Raw genomic sequence first — 27,560 nt, forward strand, 5'->3', positions numbered from 1 at the left:
AGAGGTTTAGAGTTAATTAGCCAAACAAATCACGGCATTACTGACCCTTTCGGAAATAGTCCGTGGAGCGTGAACTGAGGTCTCACCCGAAGTAGTATGGAAGGGTGCTAGAACCAGGTTTCCACACCCTGGAGATGTTTGATGAGTTTGGTTGGTCAACTGTTTGTCCCTGCGCGCAGGTTGCTTCGCACACTTTCTCGTTCGTCACGGCGTGATACACTACCTTCGTGCAACCCTACACAGGGGATATCTGTCGCGCTCTGTGGTATTACCCAAGATCTTGCTTATATTCCAATATTAGTTAATTATCTTCACCTACTTGAATGCCTTAAGTAATAATTAGTGATACAAAATATTCATACAGGTCCGTGCAGTAAAGAAACAGTATACTTGCATATTATATTCAATCATGCATTAGCCCCTGAAAAGATACCTAGAAATGTAGTAAAACTTCTCTTTATTGATTTTTCCAATGATTACAGACTCGACCTACCCTACACACTCAGTTGTAGGGGTCTACGCATTCAGCTGCGGACCAGTAGGCCTCTGCACACACATCTGCAAAGCCTTTTCCTACTCTACGACCCATAGACACACTTTACACTTCGACTCAATCACTTAGACTTCTCCTCCTCTCATCCCTCTTAGTTATTATTCTTTTCTACACTTAGGGCCTCTCTATATTTATACAGTCCCATGGTCCACAGACCATGGGTAGGTCTATCTAGTCGACATTACATTACAAAACTAGGGCGGACAACCCTGTGACTCTATTATGACTTCACGCTCTATGCCCGCAATTCGCGGAGATTTTACAAAAGAATTGCTCAAAAATTGGGCTTTAATCCCCAAAAAATGCCTTGGGGGATTCCATGCCTAATAGGCCCCCAACACAAACATCGTGACTCGCCCTGAAGTCACTCTGTTGGTTCGGAGATCTTTGCCTGGAGTCCCTTCAACTGAAATTCAACTACGGCAAGGTCAGCAGTGCACTGAGCTGTTGCTTGCTCGATTTGCTGCATATGTTGTTCTGAGACCTCTATGTTAGGAGTGCTTCTCTGCATCAATACATGCATCCCCTACCTATGTGCAAGTTTGCCTTCAATTTTTGCTATGATGGTGAAGGCCTCGTCGATCCAAGGCTGAATGCGCACCTTCAGGACTTCTTCCTTGTATCATGCCACATCCACCTACTCTTTCAATGCTTTAGCTTGTTGCATTTGTGTGAGCCTTTGAGTGAGGACGACTTTCTACATAGTTCCTTGGACGTTGTCATATTTCTATTGGAGTTCTCGCGCCTTTGTCTCTAAATGCTGGATGTTGGGGTCCTCCTGCAGATTTGTGAGGACCTAAAGTGATTCTTGCAACATATTGGTGCAGCCTTGCACTACACCGCCAATCTCATCTAATCCCACTGTGATAGCCCTAGCGTTTTATTCTCTGATTTCCATAGGGGTGGATGGCTATGCCTTTAACCATAGCTCGATGATTTGAAGGTTTAGCTCTAGCTGAACCATTGTCATTTCCTCTTTTGCCTCAAGCACCCCTACTACTAATCTGTGGATGCACGCCTATGTTGTTATGTCTGCTGGGATGGTAGCTCTGGGATGCTTAAGCAGGCTTCATCGATTACCTGTACCAACTGTTGATTCTGCGACACCAATTTGTCGCAATGCAATCTCAATTGTTCCATATTGATTTTCTGCTCGCTCAGAACTTGCAGTGTGCGGCTCTCCCTAGCTCGCAACTCTACAGTTATCCCATCCTACAAAACATATAAGGTCTCTCGCGGGAGTGCAACCATGTAGATACTGAGACCCTTCGACGTGCTCACTGTAGGCCTGTAGGCCTCATTTGTTGTCATGAGTGCCCCTTACCCCTAGCACTATGCTAATTTTCATCTGCGTGTGCAACATCTGTTCCACTCGCATTGTTCCGATTGTGAGGTTGGTCGAAAGGGTACCAACCTGTGGAGGGTGCGCTTGTAATTCCTGCAACTGCACTCTGAGGGACCCTAACACAATCTGGTTCTCCTACATGAAATCTTGGAGAGCCTCAGAGGTGACATCGTGCACTGTCTCGCCAATGTCTTGTAAATCACCCTCGGTTAGGGTGATCAGGTCAATAGACAAGTTCGATGCCTTGACCTTCTTACACGACCCTGCTTGCTCTGTTGGGTGTTGCTCTTCAACTTTGTTGACGCGGTTTGTGGGTTTGCACCTCCCTCTTCTGTCTCTACTTGCTCTCCTTCCAACTCCTCCGAAGGTGTCATTTGGCCCTCACCTGCCTTCGTGGCTACCTCCTGTGGTACTACTGCTGCCGCAGGCTTTTCCTACTCAGCTTCTTTTTGTGCAATGTCCCGTGTCACCTACACTTCTGCTACTGTTGCTGCCTCCCTTCTCTTTTCTGCCAACTAAGTGATGTGCATCTTGGCCTCTTCTTTCTTCCTCTGTGCTATCGACTTCTCTATGTCCCTGATGTCTGGGGCATGCCACTCTGGCGACCATGTCTCAAAGACATTAAAGGTGACATCGCTTGTGGCTACAAATGGTAGCTTCCTCAATTGTTTAGTCGTGTCCTTGCGTGCTCTCATATATATGTTATGCATGTTCGCTTTGAATTCTGCAAAACTATACAAACTATTGTAGACAGTGAGTGACAACCACAGCTTTCAGTTTATCCCCATTCTAAGGTTCATCTCCATTAACACCCAGAATATTTTGTTGTCGCAGATCCTAGTGGCACCCTTTGTGGCCTAGAGCGAAGCATACTTCGCGGTCTCCAGTAAATCCCTGTCAATAATGGGGAATTGACTATCCTCCGATAATTCGCTAGCCACGAGCACTATGGACAGGAGAAGCCATGCATAGTGGAACATTTTTTCTTGTTCATGGGCTTCATGGAAATTCTCCAAGAATTCCCTACACAGGAAGGTAGACCAGTTAAACTGGACTACCTCCACGCATTTCTCAGCCAATGCTACCACCGGTGTGAGTACTTCATCTGCTCGACACTTGCGCATAACCTTTCCTACTAGGATTTGGGTTGCCATGCGTACTTCTTTGCCCTTAATGCTGGAGATGGCATAGCCCCTCTTCTTCTTTTCCAGCTTTTACTTTTTCTTCATGGCCTTCGCGATGACCAAGTCACTGATCTTCCCTTCCGATATGACCATGGGGTCTTCTTCTTTACATGGAAGCTGAGAAATGTGGTGAATCAAGTCTACCGTGATGGGGATGGGTTCCTATAGCCACAAACACCCATCATGCAAAATGGTTATTGGTGCGTAGTGGAAGTGCAGCACCCAGAGCAGATTCAGTAGCCCAGCCTTTTCCACTCTGTACAACCACTTCTGTGGCTCTAATTATGTCACCCTCACCACGATGTTCTACTTGGGCTTCATGAGGTGCGAAGTCTCAAGGTGATGGAACTTTGCGTGGTCAACGAGATCCCAATCTTCGAATTTTAAGCTTGGCACCCATCTTAGGTGCGTTCCCTCAAAGATAATGTTGTCTGGGAGGAGCAGCGTTTGGAATGAGCTCTTGGTCTTGTCAAAGTACTTGGGTACTCTAGCTTTTCCTTTCCGTGGGGGGACATAGGCGGGCAACTTTGTCGGGGTTAGCGTGCACAAGCTCAGATTCTGCCTCCATGTCTCCATCCTCATCTTCTCCAATGAGTAGGTTCTCCAGGTTTTCTTCTTCTTCATCGGTTTCGATGGTGATAACTTTACCCTTGTCCTCCTTGTGAGCTTGGTGCGTAGTGGTTTTTGTGGGGACACACGTACGGGGACCATTGCTTGCTTTTCCTTCTTGGGTCTTGGTGTGCACAGTGATTTTGGGATTTATGCCCCAATCCCGGTGCCTTTTGGGGCATCCCCCACGTTCAGGGCCTGTGCAGCATCTTAGGCGGCCATTTCTATTATGTCCATAATGTCTGCAGTTGTTACCATCACGTTTGTCTAGGAATTTATCACTCTCGAACTCAAGGGCTCAATCAATGCTTGACTCACAAAAATCCAGGCTCTGCTCAATGGCTCAATTCATAAATGACCAAGTGTTGTTTGTTTGGCATCCCTTTGTAATTTATAGCACTTTTTGAATTCGAATTTGATTGTTCCCCCCAAATCCAGTTCATTAATGCTCCCTTAGCGGCAGATTTTTGCAAATCGTGCCCATAAATTGCGTCTTAAATGCCTGTCACCCACTCCATCTAGCCTCAAGTCGAGCATCCAATCGTGAATAGTGACATAAACGGTCACTTTTTGGCCAACCCACGCGGTAGCGCCACCCCTTGTGTGCGGTCGCAAACCTTGTGACTTTTTTCTTCTGTGCGCATCTCCAACATCGCGCAACTCCGAGGCAGAGTAGTTTATAGTCCCGCACATCCTTTCAACTGCTTGGAGTGCTAAGATTTTACTTCTCTCAGCTATTCAGGTGGCTGCACCACCCAAGTATGGTTTCCTCAGGTCATCCATCATTCTCCCTGGGAAATAACCAACTTTCTCCATTATTAGCGGCATCGCATACCTTATCATCTGCAATGCGCCACCTTGGTTACTTTTCTTAGTAATATGCAGTCCAAGCCAAGGCATCACACTGATCAATCTGCAATAATAGTCCTCAAACTTGTGAGCATGATCATGCGCACCCTAACTTATCGTCCTGGTCTTTTTATCGAGGAAATCTTCCCTTATTTCTTCCACTAGCTTCTTGATTTCCACGTCCACTAGAGCGCTTTTCTTTCTTAATCGTACCTTTTCTTTTTCATGTTCCTGGAGCCTAGAGTTTCCAATTGGATTTCTTCTTCCAAGGTTCCATGAACCTTCGTATCTACCGGTGCTAGTGTGCACGGTCCAACATTTCCTTGTATTATAGGATTTACAGTGGCTCCTTGATACTTGAGCCTTGGGGGTGTCTACGGGGTCAAGTGCTTGCACGCAGTCCTGTAAGCCCATAGAACCACTGGTACACACAAGTCCCAGTCAGTTCGCTTCGTATTTTGGACCTTGTTCATCGCTACGCATACTTGGTTAAAGGCTTCCGTGTGGATATCCTTCTGCGAACCCAGTCTTTCCATACTTCATAGTCCCAGACGGAGGGGTCATCCGTGCCATTGTCTTGCCCACACCTGCTTACCGATCATGTATCCTACCATGAGTATTGTGTGCATTTTGGCAAGTTTCGCACCATATGCTTGTATCCACCTAGAAATGTGGGCACGCGGGCCATTTCGTCCATCATACTTGTCTTTTAACCGCATCTAAGGCTTCCCAAATCGTAGATGCATCATCCTTTGGCAGTCACGCCAGTCCTCAAAACTCTTTTGATGCATACCCCACCATCTTGTGGGCATAGCGTGCAGTACCCATTTCAAAGCATCGAAACACTATTTTTCCAACACTTCTCTTTCAAATTTGTTCAGGAACTCCTCCACTTCACTTAACCCATCATATATAGGCAGATATCTTATCTCTATTATTACACAACACAATGATCTCGTCATCATGTTATAGTTGAACGTGGTTACCTCATGTAACTGATTCTGGCATCGTTCTACCTCTTCATCAGAATCTCATGTACAAGAGCTTTCATGCTCCCATGAGATTCGGCCATCCGTGGTTAGATTTACCCAGTCTTGCTCACGCAGAGTTATCTTGTAGAGGTAGTCTAGATCGTCGCCGCTGTCGTAGTCGCTCACTGGCTCTGTGTAGCACAATACTTCCGAAGGGTCTAAAGGCACCACTACGTGTAGTTATCTTTTCTCAAAAATCATCTTGCGCTTCTTTAGATTTATCACTCCATTCATGACAGTGGCCCAATCTATTCCCATTAGCACGGGGTAGGGATTGTTGTCATCAACAATCTCTATCACTTTGAAATCTGGTAGCGCGCTTTCTCGTTCGATATCTACTATGATTCCCTACAGTCTCGTCATAGGTAGGATTTTTTGTTGGTTTTCCATTCGTAGTTGGATAGGAAACCATTGCAACACAGGTCTGCCCATGTGCTCCCATGTCTATTTTGGCAGGATGTTCATGTCCGATCCTAGATCTAGAATAACTTGATCTATCTCATATATCCTGATCTATGTGTTCAATCTCATCTCCCTTCCTGTTCATGTCGTGTGCTTCCCAAGCTTCCAGACTACACGCGGTTATCCTAGCACAGTCCTAACGGATCTAGTTATGATTTCTTGTAGCTCCTTTATAGCCTTGCTATGGTGCCATAGCTTCATGCATGTCCCTAAGAACATCGTGAGCATCGATGGGTCCATTTCCAGCTCTAGTTTGTCTTTACTTCCTGAAGTAGAGGCATCTGTGAAGCTCCTCTTAGCTTCCATGAAGGTCTCCTTAGTGCACTCCAAATCAAATTTTGGTTCCTTCGTTGGAGCCTTGCAAACCCAGGTACTTTCTCCAGGTTACTTGCCTTTGTCATCCCCTATCGTAATACCACTCCGAAGCACGATATTTGCATTAGGGTCTTCCTCGCACATCTCAGACCTCATCAGTTGTAGGTTCTGTGTCGGGGGAGGACGGAGTGCTCCTTTATCATGCAACCTCACTATCAGTGTGGGACAATCCTCCATCTCATGATCACACTATGTACAATATAAGCATGATGGTCTCGTTGGATTTGTACAATCGCAGGAATAATGCTCAAACCCTCCACAATTGTAACATATCAGTTGTCCATGACCTCTTCCTCGTCCCCCTCCACCTCGGCCTCGTCCCCGCCCCTAAAATCCAGTGTGTGCCATTCCTGCATTTTGATCCATAATCAGTTCATAACTTCTATAGGTGCACTCATCACGTCCTACTGACCTACATAAATTACAGAACAACTGTTGTAAATTCTACGTATACTTTTGTAGTAGATGGAAGTTATCCGTAGCATTTTCTCCTCATATTTGACAAATCGCACACCATAATGTAGGCACAATGCTTGGTCCTGCTTGTGCCTCTGGTCTTAATGGCATTAATCCTCCTCCCGCAAGTTAATTCGCGAACACTAGGCGATGGTCCTTGTCTTGTCCCTGACCTTTGCACTTTACGCACCATACCTCCTTGCACACTTCTCGCCGAGTTGTCCTATCTTGATTCAAACTCTACATCTCAAGGCAGAAGTTTTTCAATTTCACGTGGATTTGCTAAACTCCTAGGTTAGGATCTTGTATCGGGGTCTCATGCAGCCTCATCGTGATCTCCAAGGCCTCAGCCTGAGTGGTTAGCCTCTGTTTTGACAATGTGTTCCTTAGATGAGGCATTAGCGATGCTACAAACCATGCATGATGTTGCCCATCCGTCAAGGTCATATTCACTTCACAAATTGTACACTTCAATCTCTGATCCAACTCTCAAGGGGTCTCACCTGGAAGCATCGCAATTTCCTTGAATCCAATGATCAACTGCATATCTGACTTTGGCCTACTAAATTCTTTATTCAATGCAGCTTGGATATCCATGATACCTGCTTTGGATTTTCATTGGAATGCTTAATGTACCAAGTCAGCGCGCAATCCTGCAGAGCGTTGACCAACATCACCTTCTTTATATTTCCATCTGTGACTCCCTGCGCTTCTCATACAACCCTGATCAAAAACCAAAATTGGTCTCGATCTTCATTCCCTACTCCCTTGAACACTGACAACTTTATCGCGCTAGCGATATTGAATTGTGGTGGTGGCGGAGGTGGTATGGGAAAATATGGGGTTGAAGATGGTGAAACTGGTGGTGGTGTGGGCGGGGGTGGTATGCGTGGAATTCTCTACCCTATCAAACCGACCACACTTCTTGGTGAGACCTTCGCAACCTCTTCCTCGCTCCCGCACAAAGGTGAAATCAAGAGTCTAGTTTCTAGTTCTACGCTAGCTTCGTTTCTGTAGATTCTCCCACTCCACGTAGCACCAAACATCAATTTATTCACATAACCCAGTTTTCACATAGTAGCATTTTAATCCAAGTGTTCAAAGATTTAACGTACTTACCTCGCGGTCCTTTGAGGAAGCATCGTTCTACCTCTCTATAGTTGACTAAAGTATCTACCGCGAACTTAGTGATGAATCCTCTAATAATTCAATTGAGCCAGTGATCAACAGTGCATGCAATCTTATCCTCTAATGCTTCGAGTCTGCGCACCAATTCTAGAGTCCAAACAATAGTTATGTCGAGGTTACACCTTCCTTAACTGTCTGCTAGCTTCGCGATCCACTCGTACAACTTAGTGGGGAAGAATGCAAAGAAAATTTCATGGATATTTGTATATAAGTAGAAGTCTAACCACTCTTCCTTTGATAGTCACAGATTCCTACTTTCCTGCGTCACGAACTCGTGAATTATTTTTTTCCAACCAATCTTCAATTCCTTTCTTTGTCGGATTCCAGTGATACGATATCAGACATCCCTATGTAGATCTCGTTCTTGGCAACGAAACCATTTGTTGGCTTCTTGGGGCCTAACCTAGGTTGAGAGTTAATTAGCCAAAAGAATCCCGATACTGCTGGCCCTTTTGGCAATATTCCATGGAGCGTGGACTGAGGTCTCACCCGAAGTAGTATGGGAGGGTGCTAGCACTAGGTTTCCACACCCTCGAGATGACTGATGAGTTTGACTGGTCCACTATTTGTCCCTAAGTGCAGGTTTCTTCATGCACTTTCCCATTCCTTGCGGCCTGATACCCACAATCCTACCCAGGGGTTGTGTACCGAACTCTATGCTATTACCTAAAATCTTGCTTATATTCCAATATTAGTTAATTATCTTCAACTACTTGAATGCTTTACGTAATAATTAGTTATACAAAATATTCATATAGTTCTGCACAATAAAGAGACATTATACCTGCAAATTATATTCAATCATGCATTAACCCTAGAAAAGATACACTGAAATATAGTAAAACTTCTCTTTATTGATTTTTCCAATGATTATAGACTCAACCTGCCCTGTGCACTCGGTTGCAGGGGTTTGAGCACTCAACTGTGGACTACTAGGCCTCTTCACACACAGCTGCAAATCCTTCTCCAACTCTTCAACCCACAGACACACTTTACGCTTTGAATCAATCACTTAGACTTCTCCTCCTCTCATCCCTCTTAGCTATTTCTTCTTTTCTACACTTAGACACTCACTCTATTTATACAATCACATGGTCCACAGACCATGGGTAGGTCTATATAGCCGACATTACATTACAAAACTAGGGTGGACAACCCTGTGACTCTATTATGACTTCGCGCTCCGCACCGACAATTCGTGGAGCTTTTACAAAATAATTTCTCAAAACTTGGGCTTTAAGCCCCAAATCATGCCTTGGGGGGATTCCATGCTCAACATCAATTAATTTTCAGATGAAAACTAAGATATTCACCTAATCAATGGTAAAAGAAACTAGTGAGAACGATGACTAGAACACCAATTCTTTGAAGCAACCCAATTATCAAGAAATCAATTTGCTAGTGACCTAATCACAAGAACAAATAAAAATGTAAACATATTCTTATCAAAGGCACTGAAAACCAAAATCACACAAGATGTAGGCTTCTGAGAGAGATAAACACACTCAGGGAGACAAGGAGGATCAATTAGAACCAACTTGGTGAGAGAGAAAAGACTAAAAAGGAAATGTTTTGCATGGAGTAATGGTCAGCAGAGGTACAAATAGGCTACCATTTGTCTACAACGCGGGTACAAATAAGGACAAAGTAATCTGCAATGCTCTGTTAGCAGACTAGGGGGTGCGTGATCAAGGAAAAGCCAATTTTCAACAAAAAAATCGAATGCAACTCAATTAAAGGTATTCCTAATGTCAATTCAAACCGATTTATTCACTAGAGGTGTTGGCTTAATGGGTTCTCACGTAGATTCAGAGTTACGTTTTCAAAACAAATCCCTACACTACTAGCCCTTTCAGCATCGACCCGCATAGTGTGGACTGAAGTCTCACCCAAATCAGTATGGGGGGATGATGGAACCAAGTTTCCACACCCAGAGATGATTGTGATGTTTTTTTATACCCCTAATCCTACCTTCGCATAGGTCGATAAGCCCTTAAGTATTATTGATATAACTTCCTCTCACTGGCCTATAAACCTTCATGAAGGTCTATGACTATCTTTTGTGGGCCCTAGGCATGTGAATCAATCACTTACACGCATTTGTAATCACTCCTACATCTGTATTTACTTGCGTTCTTATAGAAATGTAAAATATGCATAATCACGCATTAGTACAATATTAAAACATAAACCCATTATTCATCATAGAATAAACACAATCATTCATAACATATGTAAATGGACAAAACACAGATATTTCCATAATAGTCTCTTTATTGATACTTCAGATTTGCTTACAGACTCAAGACTACCTTGCACACTCAGTTGCAGGGGCACGCGCACTCAGTCGTGGACTCTACTCTAGGCCTCTACGCACACAGCTGCAAAGCCTCTATTCAACTCTAAGAATTTTCTCTCTTCGCTTATTAATGACCCATTACATTCATTCTTCACTCATTAACTACCTTAGACTCTCTAAGAATCTCGTTTTTATACAATCCCATCGTCTGCGAACCATGGGTAGGTCTATCCCAACCGACAAAGCTTACATAAGGGACAATCCCTTTATGACAATTACTATCTACTTGCTCTACGACCAAAACTTGTAGAGAATTTACGCTTTACATAACAAAAACTCGGGCTTTCTTCCACAAAAATTGGGATTTTGCCCCAAAATTGACCACAGGGGACCCTGTGCCAACAGGCCCCCAACACAAATATCATGACTCACCCCTGAGTCACTTTTCTGGCATGGAGATCTTACTGTGGAGACCTCCTAGCTTGACCTGTCCCACTGCTACTTCAGTCGCGCTCTGCGTGGCTGCCTGCTTGATCTTCTCAACTAGTTTCTCAGTTGTTGGTCCTCTCTTGTCTTCCTTTACGTTCTTCTATGTCCTCTATAGGCTCGCTAGATTCTCCTCAATTGTGGTAGAGATATCATAGGCCTCATCCAGTCGAGGCCCTAATATGGCCTTGAGGACCACCTGTTCGAGCAACTGCTTTGCCTCATGCAGGTTAGCCAGTCGTTGTGATATAGCGATGGTGAACATTTTCACTCTTGCTTCGTCGTATTGTTGCCGAAATTCCTAAGCCTCTGTGTTCAACCTCTATAGGTTAGGATCCTCCTATAGAGTGGTAATGACCTCCATAGACTGCTCAAAGAGTGTTGTGCAATTGCCACCATGACATCTATTATTGCAACTGCATCCTTTACAGCTGCCTCGCACTATTCTCTAACCTCTAGTGGAGTTCAAGGTTGCGACTTCAACTCAAGCTCTATGATTCTAAGGTTTAGTTCAAACTAAAACTTTGCCATCTCTATCCTTGCATCATGCACACCTATAGCCAACTTTCGAATCTTGGCTTCCAATGACACTTCTTCTAGTATGTGCAGTTCCGGAACAATTTTGCATGCTTCAGTTACCACAGCTACGGTACACCTGTTCTTCTCCTGAACCTTCTTCCATGACTCTATCAGTACTATCTTCTCAACAAACATATGTTCATTATTGACATTTAACTCACTAATCATACTAAGTGCACGCTACTTTTGGGCCCTAATTTCTGTAATCACGCCTACTTGCAGTGTGTGATGTAATTCAATAGGGAGCATAGCCAAGTTGACGCCAACATTGCTCAAAGTTATGACATTAGCCTTGTCAACATCTCATTCTATGCACAGAGCACCATCAAGTAGCATGACTACCCGAAGATCGAAGGATTGGACAAACTCTGCCACTTGGGTGGCCCCTAACGCCAAACTAGCTGATGTCGCACTTCTCTGCCCTACACCTATGTGTAGTCTAGTTGTTTGGATATGTAGCTCATGCATACCCATCTATATGGCAACCAGTGCTTACTTCTTATTCTTCTCAAAATCTTGCAGCAGTTTCGCTATTGTGTCCCTTACCTTGCCTCCAATATCGTCCAAGTCACCCTCCATCAAGGTGATTGGATCTAGCGATGATTCAGAGGCTTTGGTCTTCTTTCCTTGCCCATCATTTTCATGTTCCCTATGTCACTTTATATGGAAATGAGTGCTCTCCAGATCTCCGCTACCCTGTTTTGACTATTCTTCATCTTCCATTTGGGGCAAAGGAGATTTCTAACTTCTCTTAGAGCTGCACTCTTCCTGCTTCACTTGATCCTTGGTGACACGGTCCACTTCTGCATGGGCCTTCTCCTCAGTCTCCTTCTTTCTCTTTTTTTCCAACTACTGCACCTTTAGTTGGGACACCTCCTTTGTCCTCTTCTCTGTCGACTTGTTATTCCCAGTGGCCAAATTCGATGGTGTGTGCCAATCTACTGGCCAGGCATCATTCGTAGCCAAGTATGGAAGATCATACCACTTCTGATATAGATCGTTTAGCACCCAGATGTAAACGCAGTGGAAGTTTTCTTGAACTCTGCATACCTAGACAACTGCTCAAAAATGGTTGGTGACAACTGTGACTTTTGGTTGATGGCCATATGAATTCTCATCTCGATCAATACCCAAGAAAATTACTTTCTCGAACCTGTGCGGCATCATTTGTGGCCCATAGCGAAGAAAACTTCGCTGCTTCTGCTAAATCTGTTTGAATTGGAGGAAACTGGTTGTCCTCTAGTGACTCCCATGCGACCAAAACAATTAACAGTAATAGCTAGGAATAATGGAATGTCTTGCTTTGGTCCTGTGCCTCATAGCAATTCGCGAGGAACTCTTTACACAAGTAGCATGCCCAATTAAACTGTACGCCGTCCACACACTGAACCACTAACGAGACCACTCGTGTCGAAACCTCATCCACATGAAACTTCCTCATCACTTTGCCAGCCAAAATCTGGGTGGCCACCTTCATCTCAGGGTCAGTAATACTGGAAATAGAATAACCACGCACTTTCTTGACAAGTTTGAACTTGTCCTTCATCTTCTCAGTGAGGTCATGCTCGCCCGTATTTCCACCAAAGGCCTTTGTCGGATACAATCCAAAGTGAGGTAACAACGTGATCTGATCAATCAACATGTTAGTGATTTGTGTCGTCTCACTCAACCACAAGCACCAGTCATGCACAAGGCACAATAACTACTTAATTACTGTCAAATTTATCGGGGCGCAGTGGTAGTGAGGCACCCATAGCATGTTCAACAAGCCTGCCTTGTTTACCCCACAAATCCATTCTATTAGATCTAGCGTAGTGATACCAGACTCCTTGTAGAACACTCGCCTCATGACGGTATCGATAGCTAGGTTGGGAAACTACTCAACATCTCCCAAATCGCAATCTTCAAGTTTCATATGTGGGACATGCACCAAGCATGGGACTTCAAAAGTGATTTTTTCTAGAAGAAAGGGTGTGTTCAAGAGGAATTGTCCCTCATCTTGGTCCTTTCGGACCTTCACCTTGATCTGGAATGGGGGGATATATTCTAGCAACTTCAAAATAGGGTCTACCCCATCAATATCAATGTCCTATGCACCCTCCTCGGCCTCCAAGTCTACCACTTTGCCTTTATCCTATGTGGTTGGCTTTTATTTCCACTGCGCCTGTCTAGCTGCATGTTTCCATGGTGATACATGCACCATCAGTGTCTTCTTCTGTTTATCCTTCTTCAGCTTGGGAGCCTCTCTCAGCAGCGTAGGCTTTGGCCTAGGTGACCTCAGTGCCTTAGGCACTGTTGCGAGAACCTCCATACTTATGACCTCAGGGGCAGCTCCCTTAGAGGCAACAATGCCCCCCGTACTACCAGTCTCAGCTTGTGCAGACATTACACAATTAATGAGGTTCAGATCGGATTCAGGATACTTCTTATACATGAGGCCTGGAAGAAAATTCTCAAAGAGCTCACATAAAATATAGCAAGACTCATAAATTCTCAAAATACAAAGTGTTTCTTGTTGGATGACAATCTATAATTGATGGGAAAATTTGAATTCAAATTCGACTGTTCCCCCCAAAATCCATTCATAAATGCAAGATTGGCAGTAGACTTCCAAATATTTCACACTTGATTTCAGCCTTAAATGCCTTAAATATGAGCTGCCCGCTCCTCTTAACCATCTTCTGGCAATCAAATCATGAACAGTGACAATAACGGTCACTTTCTAGCTACATTGCGTGGTCTCTCATCTTGTAGCGCAGATCCCTTCACATGTCTGTTGATAATGTGACACCCTCATATTCCACGCAGACGCTTCGTCATGCAGCTCTACAAACCGGGCATTGTAATTTATAGTCTCGCGCTACCTTACAGCTACCTGAAGCGTTAATACTGTGATATTGTCATATAGTGATCTGGCCAGATCCCCAGTGTATGGCTTCAACTGGCTACCATTTACCTTTCCGGGAAATAGGTCTCCATTCAATTTCTCAAGTTGAACTGCTCCACCATCGGTAATCTCCTTGATCACATATGGCCGCAGCCAATGCATCTAAAATTTTCCTGGAAACTTATCAAACTTTTTGTCATATAATAAAACTAAATTTTTTAACTTAAATATGTGCAGTTTGATGTGTTGATCGTGCCATGCCTTTTCATGCTCCTTCTGAACTCGTTGATGGAATCTAGCCAAGAATCTATCTTCCTCCAGCACTATCAGTTGCACGAGAAAATCTTCTAGGGCTCCACAGTCCGCCATTCCTGTTAACGCTGCTATGCATAGACTAGGCACAATGTATTCCATCGGCATCACATCCTATATGCCATAGACTAACCTGAAAGGTCTTTATCCAGTTAGCTTCTTACATGTAGTTCTACAAGCCCATAGCACAGTGGGTATGCGCACTTCCAAATCATTCCTCTATGCATTTTAGACTTTTTTCAGCACATTCTCCAATATCTTATTAAATGCTTCAACCATCCCATTGGCCTGAGGATGATATGGCATTCTCTTTTGATGATGCCCTTAGAACTCTTTTGTCAATGCGTTGATCATTTCATTAAGTGCGTACCATGATCACTCATCAAAGCCTTCTGCCAACCAAACCTGGTTAGCACATATTCAAAGAGTAACTTCACTGTTTTTGGCCCTGTACAATCTTTCATGGGATCTGCCTCTGCCCACCTGATCAAATACTCAGTCACGTGATGATATATCGTGCATTTGTCTTCTTCCTTGTAGGCTAAATCAATCCTACAAAATCAATTTCCCATTTATCAAATGGCTACAATGACACTTGTAGATTCAAAGGCAGCTCATCCCTCCATGATGGTTTGGCTATCCTCTGGCATGCATCACACACTCTAGAGTATTATTTGGAATCCTTATGCAAGGTCGGCCACCACAACCCAACGCCTAAAATCTTTTGTGCTGTCGCTTTTCCTCCAAAGTGGCCTCCTGTAACTCTTGCATGAGCTTCAACTAGGATACTCCTTCATTCAAAATCAGGCACATATCGTCGTAATATTTCGTCCGATCCCATTTTGTATAAGTGACCTACAATAACAGTAAAATATATCATGCACACCACCAATTCCTTCTTCTATTGACTTGTGTATCCTTCTGGAGCTGTTCCCATAGTTAGGAAGTGCATGATGTCTACAATATGGTTGTCTTCCGCACTTACCGCAAAGAGTTGCACGTGAGGCAGTCTTTCCTCCAAATTGATAGGCTCCTCTCCTGTTTCAATTCGTGACAGATGATCTGGTTCAGCATTCAATCTCCCTAGCCTCATAATTACTTTGAAATCATACTCCTGGAACAATGACAACCATCTACATATTCCCCCCCCCCCCAACACAGGCTTGTTGACTAGGTACCTTAATGCAGAATGGTCTGTGTACATCTTAAAGTGTCCGCCTAGCAAGTAATTCCTTAACTTCAGGAGCACATACACCATAGCCAACCCTTCATGCTTCGTTTTTGAATAGTGATTTTCAACCTTTGACAACTTCCTTCTTGCAAAGGTGATCGGGTGATCAAATTCTCCTTCACCAAACTGCGTCAGTACTACTCCCAATGGGATACATGATGCACCTACATGCACATGAAACTCCTTCTTCCAATCTGGGAACACAAGGATCCACACGGTGACCACTTTCTCTTTTAATACATCCAGGATCTACTGACATTCCTCATTCCAACAGAATGTAATGTCTTTCTTCAACAACTTTCCCATCGCACAGTAATTTGAGCATAAGTCTTGATGAACTTTCAGTAATAACCAATATGAACCAGTGTTGCACGCAGCTATTTAACACTTCTTGGTGCCTCCAAACTAATTATGACCATGATCTTAGTGAGGTCCACTATTAATCCTTGTCTACAAACTACATGACCTAGCAAGATTTCGAAAGGGACGCAAAATAAACACTTTTTCAAGTTTAGCTCGATCTGATACATTCGACATATATCCAGCATCAAGTGCAGACTAGCTACATGGAGTTTGACCAATGCAAACACCGTCCAATCATCAAAGTATAGCTCCAAAAAATTGTGAATAAACTCTTTGAGTGCTGCTATGACTACGCGCAAAACGATTGTCAGCACATTCTTAAGTCCAAAAGGCATTATTGTATACTGAAAACATCACCACTCAATAGCAAAGGTAGTCTTACTCCTGTCTTCTAGCATGATCTTTATCTGATGCTATCCAGAGAACCCATTTGTAAACGAATATGCTTCTTGTCCACCAACATTGTCCAATACCTCATCCATGAATGAAGTTGGAAAGGGATCATGAATGCAATCATCATTTAGTTTCCTGAGTTCTACGCAGATCCTTAACTCATCCTTCTACTTCTTTTCCTGAACTACCATGGGGTTTACCCAATCAGAATCCTCCATCGTTCAATAATACCTACTGCAAACATTTTATCCAACTCTAAGCGAACATTTCCTTTATACTTTGGATTAAGGCGATATGGCCTCTGCTTCATAGGCTTCGCGTCTGGTTTCAACATTATTTTTTTCACTCCTAAATCTCCTATTATCCCCTTTAGGTATGAAAACTTTGTAGGTAAAAAATCTTGGCATTCGCAGAGAAACTCAGTGACCTTATCCACCACAGCATCATCCCAGTAGTCCCCTATCTTCGCAAACTTCGGCTTTCCCTCTGTTCCAATGTTCACTTCTCTCTTTCTCAGTGGCACAGTGATATATGGGTTGTCTATTCCTGGCCCCTCAACTTTTCGGTGACCTTCCACCTCTAGGATATTAATTTTCCTTAGATCCTCCTCTTCTTCTTCAGCAGTCACGTTGTAGCACTCCAGCGCATGACGCATCTGGGTGTGGTCCAATCAAGTTGAATCAAATCCAAGGGATCTTGTAGGATTGAGAAGATCACTGCGTTGAACTCCTGTAGTGCTTCATCAATGCACTCGAATCCGTCCTCAAAGTTGAATGTCATCAAGAATCCTTGTATCAAAATATCCCATTCATCTACATCGTGGCAAAGTTTTGTCTCCAAGTACTAATTCATTGGTATTACATCTAAATAGTGATAGAACAAATGAACCCACTCTAGTTGTGGTTCTGATCCATAAGCATCAGTCCATTTTGCTAAGTGATCACGTGGACCACTCCTCCCATCATATTCCTCTGTCAATCAGACCTTTGGGTGACCAAACCGCACGCTAATCATTCTTCTGTATTTGCGCCACCCATAAAAATTGTCTTTATGTGTAGCCCACCATCTTGTGGGTGTAGTGCCCAGTGCTAAATCTAGTGCTTGGAAGCGATGCTTCTTAGTCACTTCCCTTTCAAATGCATCCAAAAATTTATCAAGATCAGTTAAACCATCATAATAAAGCAAACTTCTTACCTCTGATGATACACAACGTAGTGATTTAGTCCTCATGTTAGAGCATAGTGTAGATACTTTTTGCAATTGATTCTGCTAGTGTTCTAATTCCTCATCAAAATCTGATGTGAAGGAGATTCCACAGTTCGATGCAATACGTCCATCAACTATCAGATTCACCCAATCTTGATTGCACGTGCTTATCTTCTAAATATGGTCCAAATCGTGATCGCTTTCATAATCGTGAACTAGTTCAGTATAGCGTTGTCCTTCTACAAGGTCCAAAGGTACTACTACATGGAGTGATTTTCTTTCAAATGACATCATCCACTTCTTCAAATTGATCACCCCATTCATGTCAATAGCCCAATCGATCCTAAGGAGTGCGGGGTAGGCATTGTTTTCATCGACAATCTCTATCACTTCCGAATCCGCCAACGCGCTCGCGCCCTCAATATCTACTATCACTCCCTGCAACCTTCCCATGGGGATAACCGTTTGTTGATTCACCATCCTTAATTGAATCGGAGACCACTACAGCGCAGGTCTCCCCATTCTATCCCATATTTGTTTAGGTAAAACATTTGCATTTGACCCAGGATCCAAAATAACTTGGTCCATTTCATATTCGCCTATTTGCATAGTCAGTCTCATCTCACGCCCTGTTCTTTCCTTATGCTTACCAATTTTCCTAAACATGTGTGATCCCTTAGGAGAATTTTCTTCACCAACACGTTTAGTGATCAACTCCTGTAATCCTTTCACGGCCTTGTTATCGTGCAAAAGCTTCATATAGATCTCCAAAAAGGTTGTAAGCATGGATGGGTCCATATCTTTAGACTACTTATCCTAGCTTCCTGAGGTAGAAGCCTCGGCGAAGCTTTTCTTCACTTCCATTAAGGTTTCTTTTGCACACTCTAAATCAAAGGAAACCTCCTTCTCTAGACCTTTACAGGCCCATTCACTTTCTTCTAGTTTCTTTCCCTTATCTTCACTAGTCGTCATTTCGCTACGCAGCACAATATTCACAGTAGGATCCTCTTCGCGGGGCTCATCCCTCACCATATGTAGGTTTTGGGTTGGTTGCGTCCCTTTTTCACGCATCTTAGCTGTTAATACAGGGCAGTCTTCTATCACGTGGTCAAACTGAGTACAATATCAGCACAAAAGCATGTTGGGTTCATACATTCTCGTGCATAGTGTCCTGGCCCTCCACAATTGTAGAAAATAACTTGTCCCCGATCTCTCATAGGTCCTCCTCCACCTTGTCCTCGTTTGCGCCCCTCATATCCTCCTCATGCTCCCCCAACGCCTTGGTTTGGAGGCCAAGTTTCAGTTTGCATCCGATACATGTTTGTTATATCCATCATCATCTCATGACTACAGTAGTTCGCTCATCGTGACCCACTAATTTGCAGAAGTAGCAGAAGAGTTGTTGCGGTGTCTGTACAAATTTCTGGAGCAAGTGACAATTGTTAGTCACATGTTTTATAGGTACCTAATAGATATCACACCACAATGTGGGACCTGTACTTGTCCCTACTTGAGCTTTCAGCCTCAGAGGCATTGACCCTCCTCCTGCAGCATAATTCGCGAAGACACAGAAACGATATTTATCATGTCCCTGACTCATACATTTCAAATACCAAACTTCTTCACACACTTCTAGCCGAGCCACTCTATCCTTCTTCAGACTTTGGAATTCTAGGGAAAAGTTGTGGAACTCCACGTGAATCTATTGAACTCCCAAAGTAACATCTTGAATTGGTGTCTCGTGCAATCTCATCACAATCTCCAGGGTTTCCGCTTGGGTCCCAATCTTTTGTTGTGATAAATCAACCCTTAAATGAGCCAAGAGCAAGGACGCAAACCATTCGCAGTGCTGCCCATCCATAAGATTCATGTTAGCTTCACAGATCTAACATTTCAGTCTCTGATCCAGCTCCCAAGGTGTCTCGCCCGGCTTCATCATGATTTCCTTGAATCCAACAATTGATTGTGCTATAGACTTGGGCCTATTGAATTCCTTATTCAGCGCAATGTCAATGTCTGCTAATGTAGCTATTGATTTATCGGTACAATACTTAATGTACCACATTAGTGCACGATCCTGTAAAGAAGTAACCAATGTTTCTTTATTCATCTGATCATCCATAATGTTCTGGGCTTGCCACACAACCTTTGCAACAAACCAAAACTAGTTTGGGTCCTCATTTCCCAAGCCCTTGAAAATGGGAAACTTCACTGTATTTGCCATATTGAATACTGGTGGAGGTGGTGGTGGTGTGGGTGAAGGTGTATGCAGTAGAGGTCAAGATGGAGGTGGTGTGGGTGGATGGGGTATTCATAGGAACCCTTGCCTTATTAACTAGACAATGCTCTGTGGAGAAGCCTATGTCGCTTCTTCATCATCACTCAGAGGAGGCTCAATCAGCGGGCTATATTCAAGACCTTTTCTCCTTCTATCCTTGAATAACTTTCCACTTCTCATAGCTCCAAACATCAAGGTAGTTGCATAACCTTATTTTCACACAAGAGCATTTTAATCCAAGTATTCAAAGATCTTAAATACTTACCTCACGGTCCCTTGAAGAAGCATCACTTTTCTTCACTATAGGTGACTGAGGTATTGACTGCAAACTCTGCCACAAATCCTCCTAAGACGTGATTAAGCTAGTGATCGAGAATTCACACGATCTTACCTTAAGAGTCTTCTAGTCTTCGCACTAGCTCCGAGGTCCAAACTATTGGACAGTCAAGCCTCCACCTTCCCTGGACATCTGCCAATTTAGTGATCCACTTGTATAATTTGACTCGGAAGGAACGTAAGAAAAATTTGTGTATCTCTATGTACAAATACCTTTCCAACCACTATTCTTTCATCAATCATGGATTTATGTTTTCTTGCATCCCGAATTTGTGGATCTTCCTGTCCAACGAGACTTAAAATTCTTTCTTTGTTGGATTCCAGTGATGCGACATCACACATCTCTTTATGCAGATCATGGTCCCAGAAACGGAACCATTTGTTGGCTTAGTGGGTCCTGACCCAAGTTCATAGCTAAGTTTTCCAAATAAATCTCTAAACTATTGGCCCTTTCACAATCAACTCGCGGAGCGCAAACTAAAGTCTCACCCGAAGCAGTTTGTGGGATGCTGGAACTAAGTTTATACACCCAGAGATGATTGTGATGTCATTTTATACCCCTAATCCTACCTTCACATAGATCGATAAGCCCTTAAGGCTTATCGATATAACTTCCTCTCACCAGCCTCTAGACCTTCGCAAAGGTCTATGACTATCTTTCACAGACCCTAAACAAGTGAATAAACAACTTAGGCAACTTTATAATCACTCTTACTTATGTATTTACCCAGATTGACTTAAGTGTCTGATAACTTTACCATGCATTAAGATATTCCTCATGTAGATAGATATTATTACCTGCATTCTTATAACAATGTAAAATATGCAGAATCGCACATCAATACAATATTAAGTCATAAACCCAGTATTCATCATAACATAAATGTATTCATTCATAACAGAAGTAAATGGACAAAACACAAATATTTCCATAATAGACTCTTTACTGATACTTCAGATTTGCTTACAGACTCAAGACAACCATGCACACTCAGCTGCAGGGGCCTACGTACTCAGTTGCAGACTCTAGCCTAGGCCTTTGCGCACACAGCTGCAGAGCCTCTATTCTACTCTAATACTTTTCGTTCTTAACTTCTTAATAACCCATTACATTCATTCTTCACTCATTAACTCCCTTAGACTCTCTATGACTCTCCCTTTTATACAATCCCATGGTCTACGGACCATGGGTAGGTCTATACATGCAGAAAAAAATTACATAAAAGAAGGGAAAACCCCTTTATGAAACTTACTATCTACGTGCTCCGCGACCGCAACTTGCGGAGACTTTATGCTTTACATAACAAAATCTTGGGCTTTCTGCCCCAAAACTTGGGCTTTTTCCGAAAAATTGACCGTAGGGGACCCTGTCCCAACAAGAGGTCTTTTCAAGAAGTGTAACAATTTATAAAGTCAAGGAAACCACTAAGGGAATGAATCGATCCCTCGTGGAGTTGCCAATTTGTTATATAGAAACTACGACTACGGACAAAAGTATCTTCCCTATACCTAGTGATTTGGTCTAGAACAGTAGAAACCAAAGAAGATAAACTTCCCCTTAGAGAAATTGGAGAATGGAAATATTCTCACGTGGGATCTGTCGCAATATTCACTCTTCTCTCATCTTGTAAGCTCCAACCATAATCGCTATAATTAGAACATGCAAAAATAATCAGCGAAAGCCAAATATCTATGACATCTATGCAACATTATGAAATCACTCTATTTAACGAATCACCATAGCATTGAAATATATGAATGTAAACATAAGATAACACATATAGGAAAATGGTATACTTTTTGTATTAATATGAAAGAGAGAGAGAGTTTACAACCAAAAGTGGAAGATGATCTTGTAGCGATGTCCCTAAGTTGACTTATCCTTCCTTGTCACAATGCACACCTCAAGTTCACCCTAATGCGTGGAAATGATAACTCTCTTATGACCAAAGAAGAAACATGAGGGTATGATTAGTCTCCAAAATTCAACCTTAATGTTGTAGATGGCTATAGATTTATAGGAGAGTGTGGTAGTTTAGGAATTCTTATCCATTTACCAATCTATGCTTGAGGTCCACTTAAAAGGGGAGGATGATCTGAACGGATAAAAGGCGAAATATCCAAGATAAGATCAGATTTGAAGTTCTTATCCAAGGTAAAGGGTTGTAACAAATCCTAGAAGCTTCTATAAGGGGAAGTTTCGATATTATTTTTATTTTTTCTGAATTTATAGAATCAACGCACCCAATAAAGGGACAACCTATTGTTGATCAGAGCAAGTGCAGAAGCGAGGAACCTACTATTGAACGTAGGTCCCTAAAGGGTCAGGGTGTGCTTGGCCTTAAGAGTACTAAAATAAGGCAGTCAAGCTCAGAAATGTAGGGATTTGAGAGATTCACACTTAGCGATTTGTGTAGGGATGACGACAAGGTGTTCATGGATGTTGATTGATCCAGTTTGTAGGCCTATTGACTAGATTCGAAAACATGGCCTATAAGAGATATGATGCTTGGATGTAGAAGTAAAACATTTTAAGCACATGGAAAATTTTAAAGTGACTAATGTGGATACCATGAATGGAACTTTAACTTAGAATAACAAAAAAGGAGACAATCAAAAAATCGCCACTCCATTAGAATGTTTCCACATCTTGGAATATTTACTTGAAAAATAAATATATCTAGAGGCATCCATATTTCTCTATAAAATATTAAGCCATTGGTTGATATCCTTAGTTATATGAAGGCCACCTAAAATAATGAACCATTTCAATTTGAAATTTTTCGTTGCAAGATCCCTTTTTCTTGGAAAAGCAAGAAGCTATTGGAGGGAGGAGAACTTCATGGACGACATAATGATATGCAAGTTTCAACAAAAGCTATAGGTCCTTAAAGAAGAAATTTGAAAATGGAACAAATAGGAGTTTTGAAATATATTCCAAGGCATGTATGATTTTGAAAGTCAAATGTAGAAATTATAACAAAGAATAATCATGGAAGGGTGGATGGAAGAGCTAACTTCAGAAGAGGTAGACATACTTACTAAATCAGAAGAAATATGAATTCAAGAAGAGATCTTATGGAGACAAAACTCCAAGGCTAATTTTGTGCAACCAGGGGAGAAAAATACCAAGCTTCTATGTATGTTTGAAATGATAAAGCATCACAATCGCAAACATATCTCTTCTCTCATAGATATTAATGGGTAAATTATCACAAATAACAAGTATTTATAGGTTGAACTAACATTTTATTATGAAAATATAATATCATAGATACAACTTGATCATTGGAAAAAACGGGATAGATAACCAACTACATCCATAAACTAGAAAAAGGTCCACAAAGTGAAGCTCTAATGAGAAAAGTATCCTTATTATATGTAGAAGAGGATGTGATGAGCATGCTAAATAATAAATGAACAAGCACAATTGGTTTGCAGTGGATCTTTTTCCAAGCCTAATTGTCATTCTTGGCGGATGATATCCTAGAAGCGTTGGATGAGTATATGGTATTTGCGCCAGTGCTACCTACTCTTAATGTCACTCTTTTTAATTGTAGTGCCAAACTTTTACCAAGCCAATGAAGAAAATTACTTTCAACCTATTCCCTTATGTATTGTGATATGTAAGAAAACCTTCACATAAGATCAATCCCATGCTCCCCTCATTCATCTAAACATAACAAATAGGTTATGTGGAATGAAACCAAATTTCGATGGTATCAGGGTCACCCATGAAGCCATTTAGTCCCTAAAGAATACTAGAAATGTAAGTATAGTCATCAAATTATAAATTTCAAAGGGTTTTGATAAATTAAGTTGGTCTATATGTATCATGTGTTAAAGGCTCTTTGTTTCTTAGATATCTGGTGTAATTTTGTGGTTTCTCTATGCTAATAATCCTTTGTCCCTATGTTGGTAAATGGTTCTATGTCTTAATCCTTTGAGGAACATTAGAGAAGGATATCCCCCTCTCCCCCCATTTTTTTCCACTACAGGGTGTGGTCACTCTTCAAATGATATTTTATTTGAGTGTAAAATTAAGGACTTTCACCTCTTTGGGTAGGCCCTTCATGTGTCACATCAATATTTTTTATGATACTATTCTTATGGGTATACCTATTATCCAAGAATACATGGATGTTAATAAAGTGTTGGTTGATTTTATTATTGCATATGGAACCTCAATGAACGTGGTTAAATCTGAAATTATATTTTTCAATGCCCATATTATGATTCAGTGTCATATCTCTAGAGTATTCAAATACAAAAGGAGTTATATACCTACTAAATGCCTTGGCTCCCTTTTGGTTGATTATTCCATCAAAATTCAGATGTCAACTTTGTCTCTTTGAAAAATTAAGAGAAAAATTCCACTACTAGACATTTTATTCCTTTAACACTGTTGGAATATTAGCACATAGCCAAATTTGGCATAAATGCCAAAGTCAGTGGAAAGTATGGTGAAGCCTATAAGTGAGAGTACCAGGAAAACATAGCAGTAACGGATTAGTCGAAGGATCCCAAATTAGAATTTCACCCGATAATCTTACCCCAGAAGTTTCACTCTAATTGAACTATTTTAGTGTCCATGTCTAAGCGAGAGAGATAACAATGGTAGTAAGGCTGGTGGTGACAAAAAATGATAAATTTATTGGGAGGTTCCCATAGTGATAGAAAAGCCCATAAAGGCTTTCGAAGAGGAGTGTGTTGAGAGCACAAGGCGATAACGTCTAGTGGTGTACATCGTGATACAAAAATAGAGCGTAAATCAATCAGGAGTCGAGCGGGAGGTCCCCACTTCAGTAGCTCAGCCCGCTAAGGGCAATCCCAAAAATTGCAAAGGGGAATATAATGGAAGCATCAGGAGATAGGCATTGGTTTGTGTGACAGAATTCTGACATCCTGATAAGGGGAATTATTGTCAGGCCTCAAGGTCCTAGAAGTGGCTTCCCACATAGTTGATCGTTTAGATGAACGAAAAAGAGATACTCTTGGGGAATCTCTCCCAAAGCCATAATCTGCTTAAGAGCAGTGTCAGAGCCGTATTTTGGAACCTCGTTATTTTTTATTATAATGGAGGTTGGATGAAAAACAAGGCCTCAGAGGACCCTTTCTCTCTCCTCTAAGAGGACAGGTGGAAGAAATTGATTGCCCCGGATGACGTCAGAATATGATGTCATCATGGACACGTGGTAAGTAGATTCAACATTTTTGGGCACCTGAATGGACCCTTTCCTGGGTGACATATGTCACCACTAATAGGTCAACACATGTCAGGAGTGAAATAATCTCGGAGGTATGACCCTGATAGTTAATAACAGGCACAAAGAAAATGCACTAGATTGTAGGGCATTAGGACACAATGGCAGCAAACATGGTGAAAACCAATGAAAAAGGCATTGAGTGGTCCCCAACATGAAAAATCATCCCACTAGGACAAGCCCGAAAGTTTGTCAATGGTGTGAAAATTGAATGCTTCGCGTAGTAAGAATTGGGACATGGAGGATTGATAGGAAACCTTGTGGCAGAGTGGAAGAAAATGAGAATTAGGTCAGGCAGTCCCCAAAGGACATGTCAACCCAGTGACATGAACCTGGTAGGTTCAAAAACATGACCAAAATCAATATGTCGAGAGAAAGGACACTACAAGTTGAGCACTCACACATGGTCCTATGCTATAGGTAGAAACCAAGTCCAGAGTGGATATAAATAGTTGTGGAGGCTCTCGAAATAGGTAATCCTAACCCCCTTTTGATTGTTTCATGTAGAAAAAAAGGAGCTTCGAACTTTGGGCTAATTGGTGGTTGCCTCACTTAGAGGCATGACCAACGACATGGAGCCATTAACAAATGAAATTATCCCATGCAGGGGGTACAGTGGCTTAGTGCTTAAAGGATTAGTGAGAGATCATAGGAAGTGTTCCTTTGGTGGAAAAAAGGCTAAGCACAAGAATTATAGGGGCTCTAATAAAAATCGGGCTGCAAAGTTATATTTGGTAGTGCCTTAGTTCCTTGGGCGAAGCTTGGAATTGTGCCATATTTGGAGGACCTATATAGATGGTTATGTAGGAATGGATGAGTCAACATCTTGAGTAATGGAAATTACATAGAGCACTAAGTGAAGGAAACGAGGACCTATTGGCATTATGATGCATGTGGTGTACTTGATGGCAACCCACTTGTACCAGAACAACTCACTTGTACATGGTAACTAGAAGAATCTACAGAAGAGATATCAGATGTGACAGAATGCATGGCAGTGGTATTTATAGATTGATGAAATGCAGGGTAGCTTCAATGAATCATTTTAGAAGGAAACTCACTCAGATGAAAGATCACAATATAGCAGGTAAAGAACAAAGAATTACAGATCAGTCTTCATAGAATGAAGAAATATAGGTATACATAGGTTCACCATTAACCAAGTTGCGTATACATGCAGGTTCACTGTATACAAGTCGCATATATGTACACACGCACTTTCAGGGAAGGAAAAGTGCATATACCTTGGAAAACTAAGTTTTTGGTCTGAGGAATTTGGTCCATGGTATTTTGATCCATGGTATTGGTCCAAGGTATCTGGTCTGAGGTATTGACCCTAGGTATTTGATCCAAGGTATTGGTCCTAAGTGGTTTTGGTCCATGGTATTGAGAAAGGCCTAAAACTATATAAGGAGGAGAAGATCATTAGGCCAAGGTAGACAAGCATCGAATATTTGATAAAGTGTGAGATCCAGTATGTAGGTTATGGGTTTATGATGCTCTGCTTGATCTGAGCCAAGGAGGAACCTTAGCGGTTGATGGAGGACAAGATCTAATGATGGATCGGGATCTTAAGGCTTGGAATGAATTATCTTTATATTGTTTGATCATGTTTATTCTAGATCTGTATACTGATGTGTGTGTCACTCTGTAAATATTATGATCTAGGTATAACTGAAGTCTGGAATAGCTGCAAAATTATGAAGGAATATTTACAGATGTATACGTTGGTTGACTTTGGTAAAAGCGTGTATACACTCAAGTTTGATACATCAAAGTAGCGTATACCTTGTGAACTATGATGCTTGAAGTTACAATTGGTTCTAGTTGTTGATGTAGAGTTCTGGGTTTTCCTTTATGTTTTTGTGACTGCA

General features: G+C 42.0%; 1 protein-coding gene across 1 annotated transcript in view; it reads right to left on the reverse strand.

Moving 5' to 3' along the window:
• Window positions 1-18,606, reverse strand: part of LOC149256129 (nuclear transport factor 2-like) — a 66,057-nt gene extending 47,451 nt beyond the window's left edge. Inside the window, exon 1 of the mRNA XM_089455242.1 lies at window positions 18,459-18,606. Coding sequence (XP_089311368.1) covers window positions 18,459-18,606 — 148 coding nt within the window. The remainder of the gene's footprint in view (window positions 1-18,458) is intronic.
• Between the last annotated feature and the right edge of the window lie 8,954 nt (window positions 18,607-27,560).

The sequence above is a fragment of the Pinus tabuliformis genome, chromosome 7 (genome assembly GCF_031772625.1).
Source record: "Pinus tabuliformis cultivar Carrire ecotype Pingquan chromosome 7, CPIR1, whole genome shotgun sequence".
Classification (NCBI taxonomy): domain Eukaryota; kingdom Viridiplantae; phylum Streptophyta; class Pinopsida; order Pinales; family Pinaceae; genus Pinus; species Pinus tabuliformis.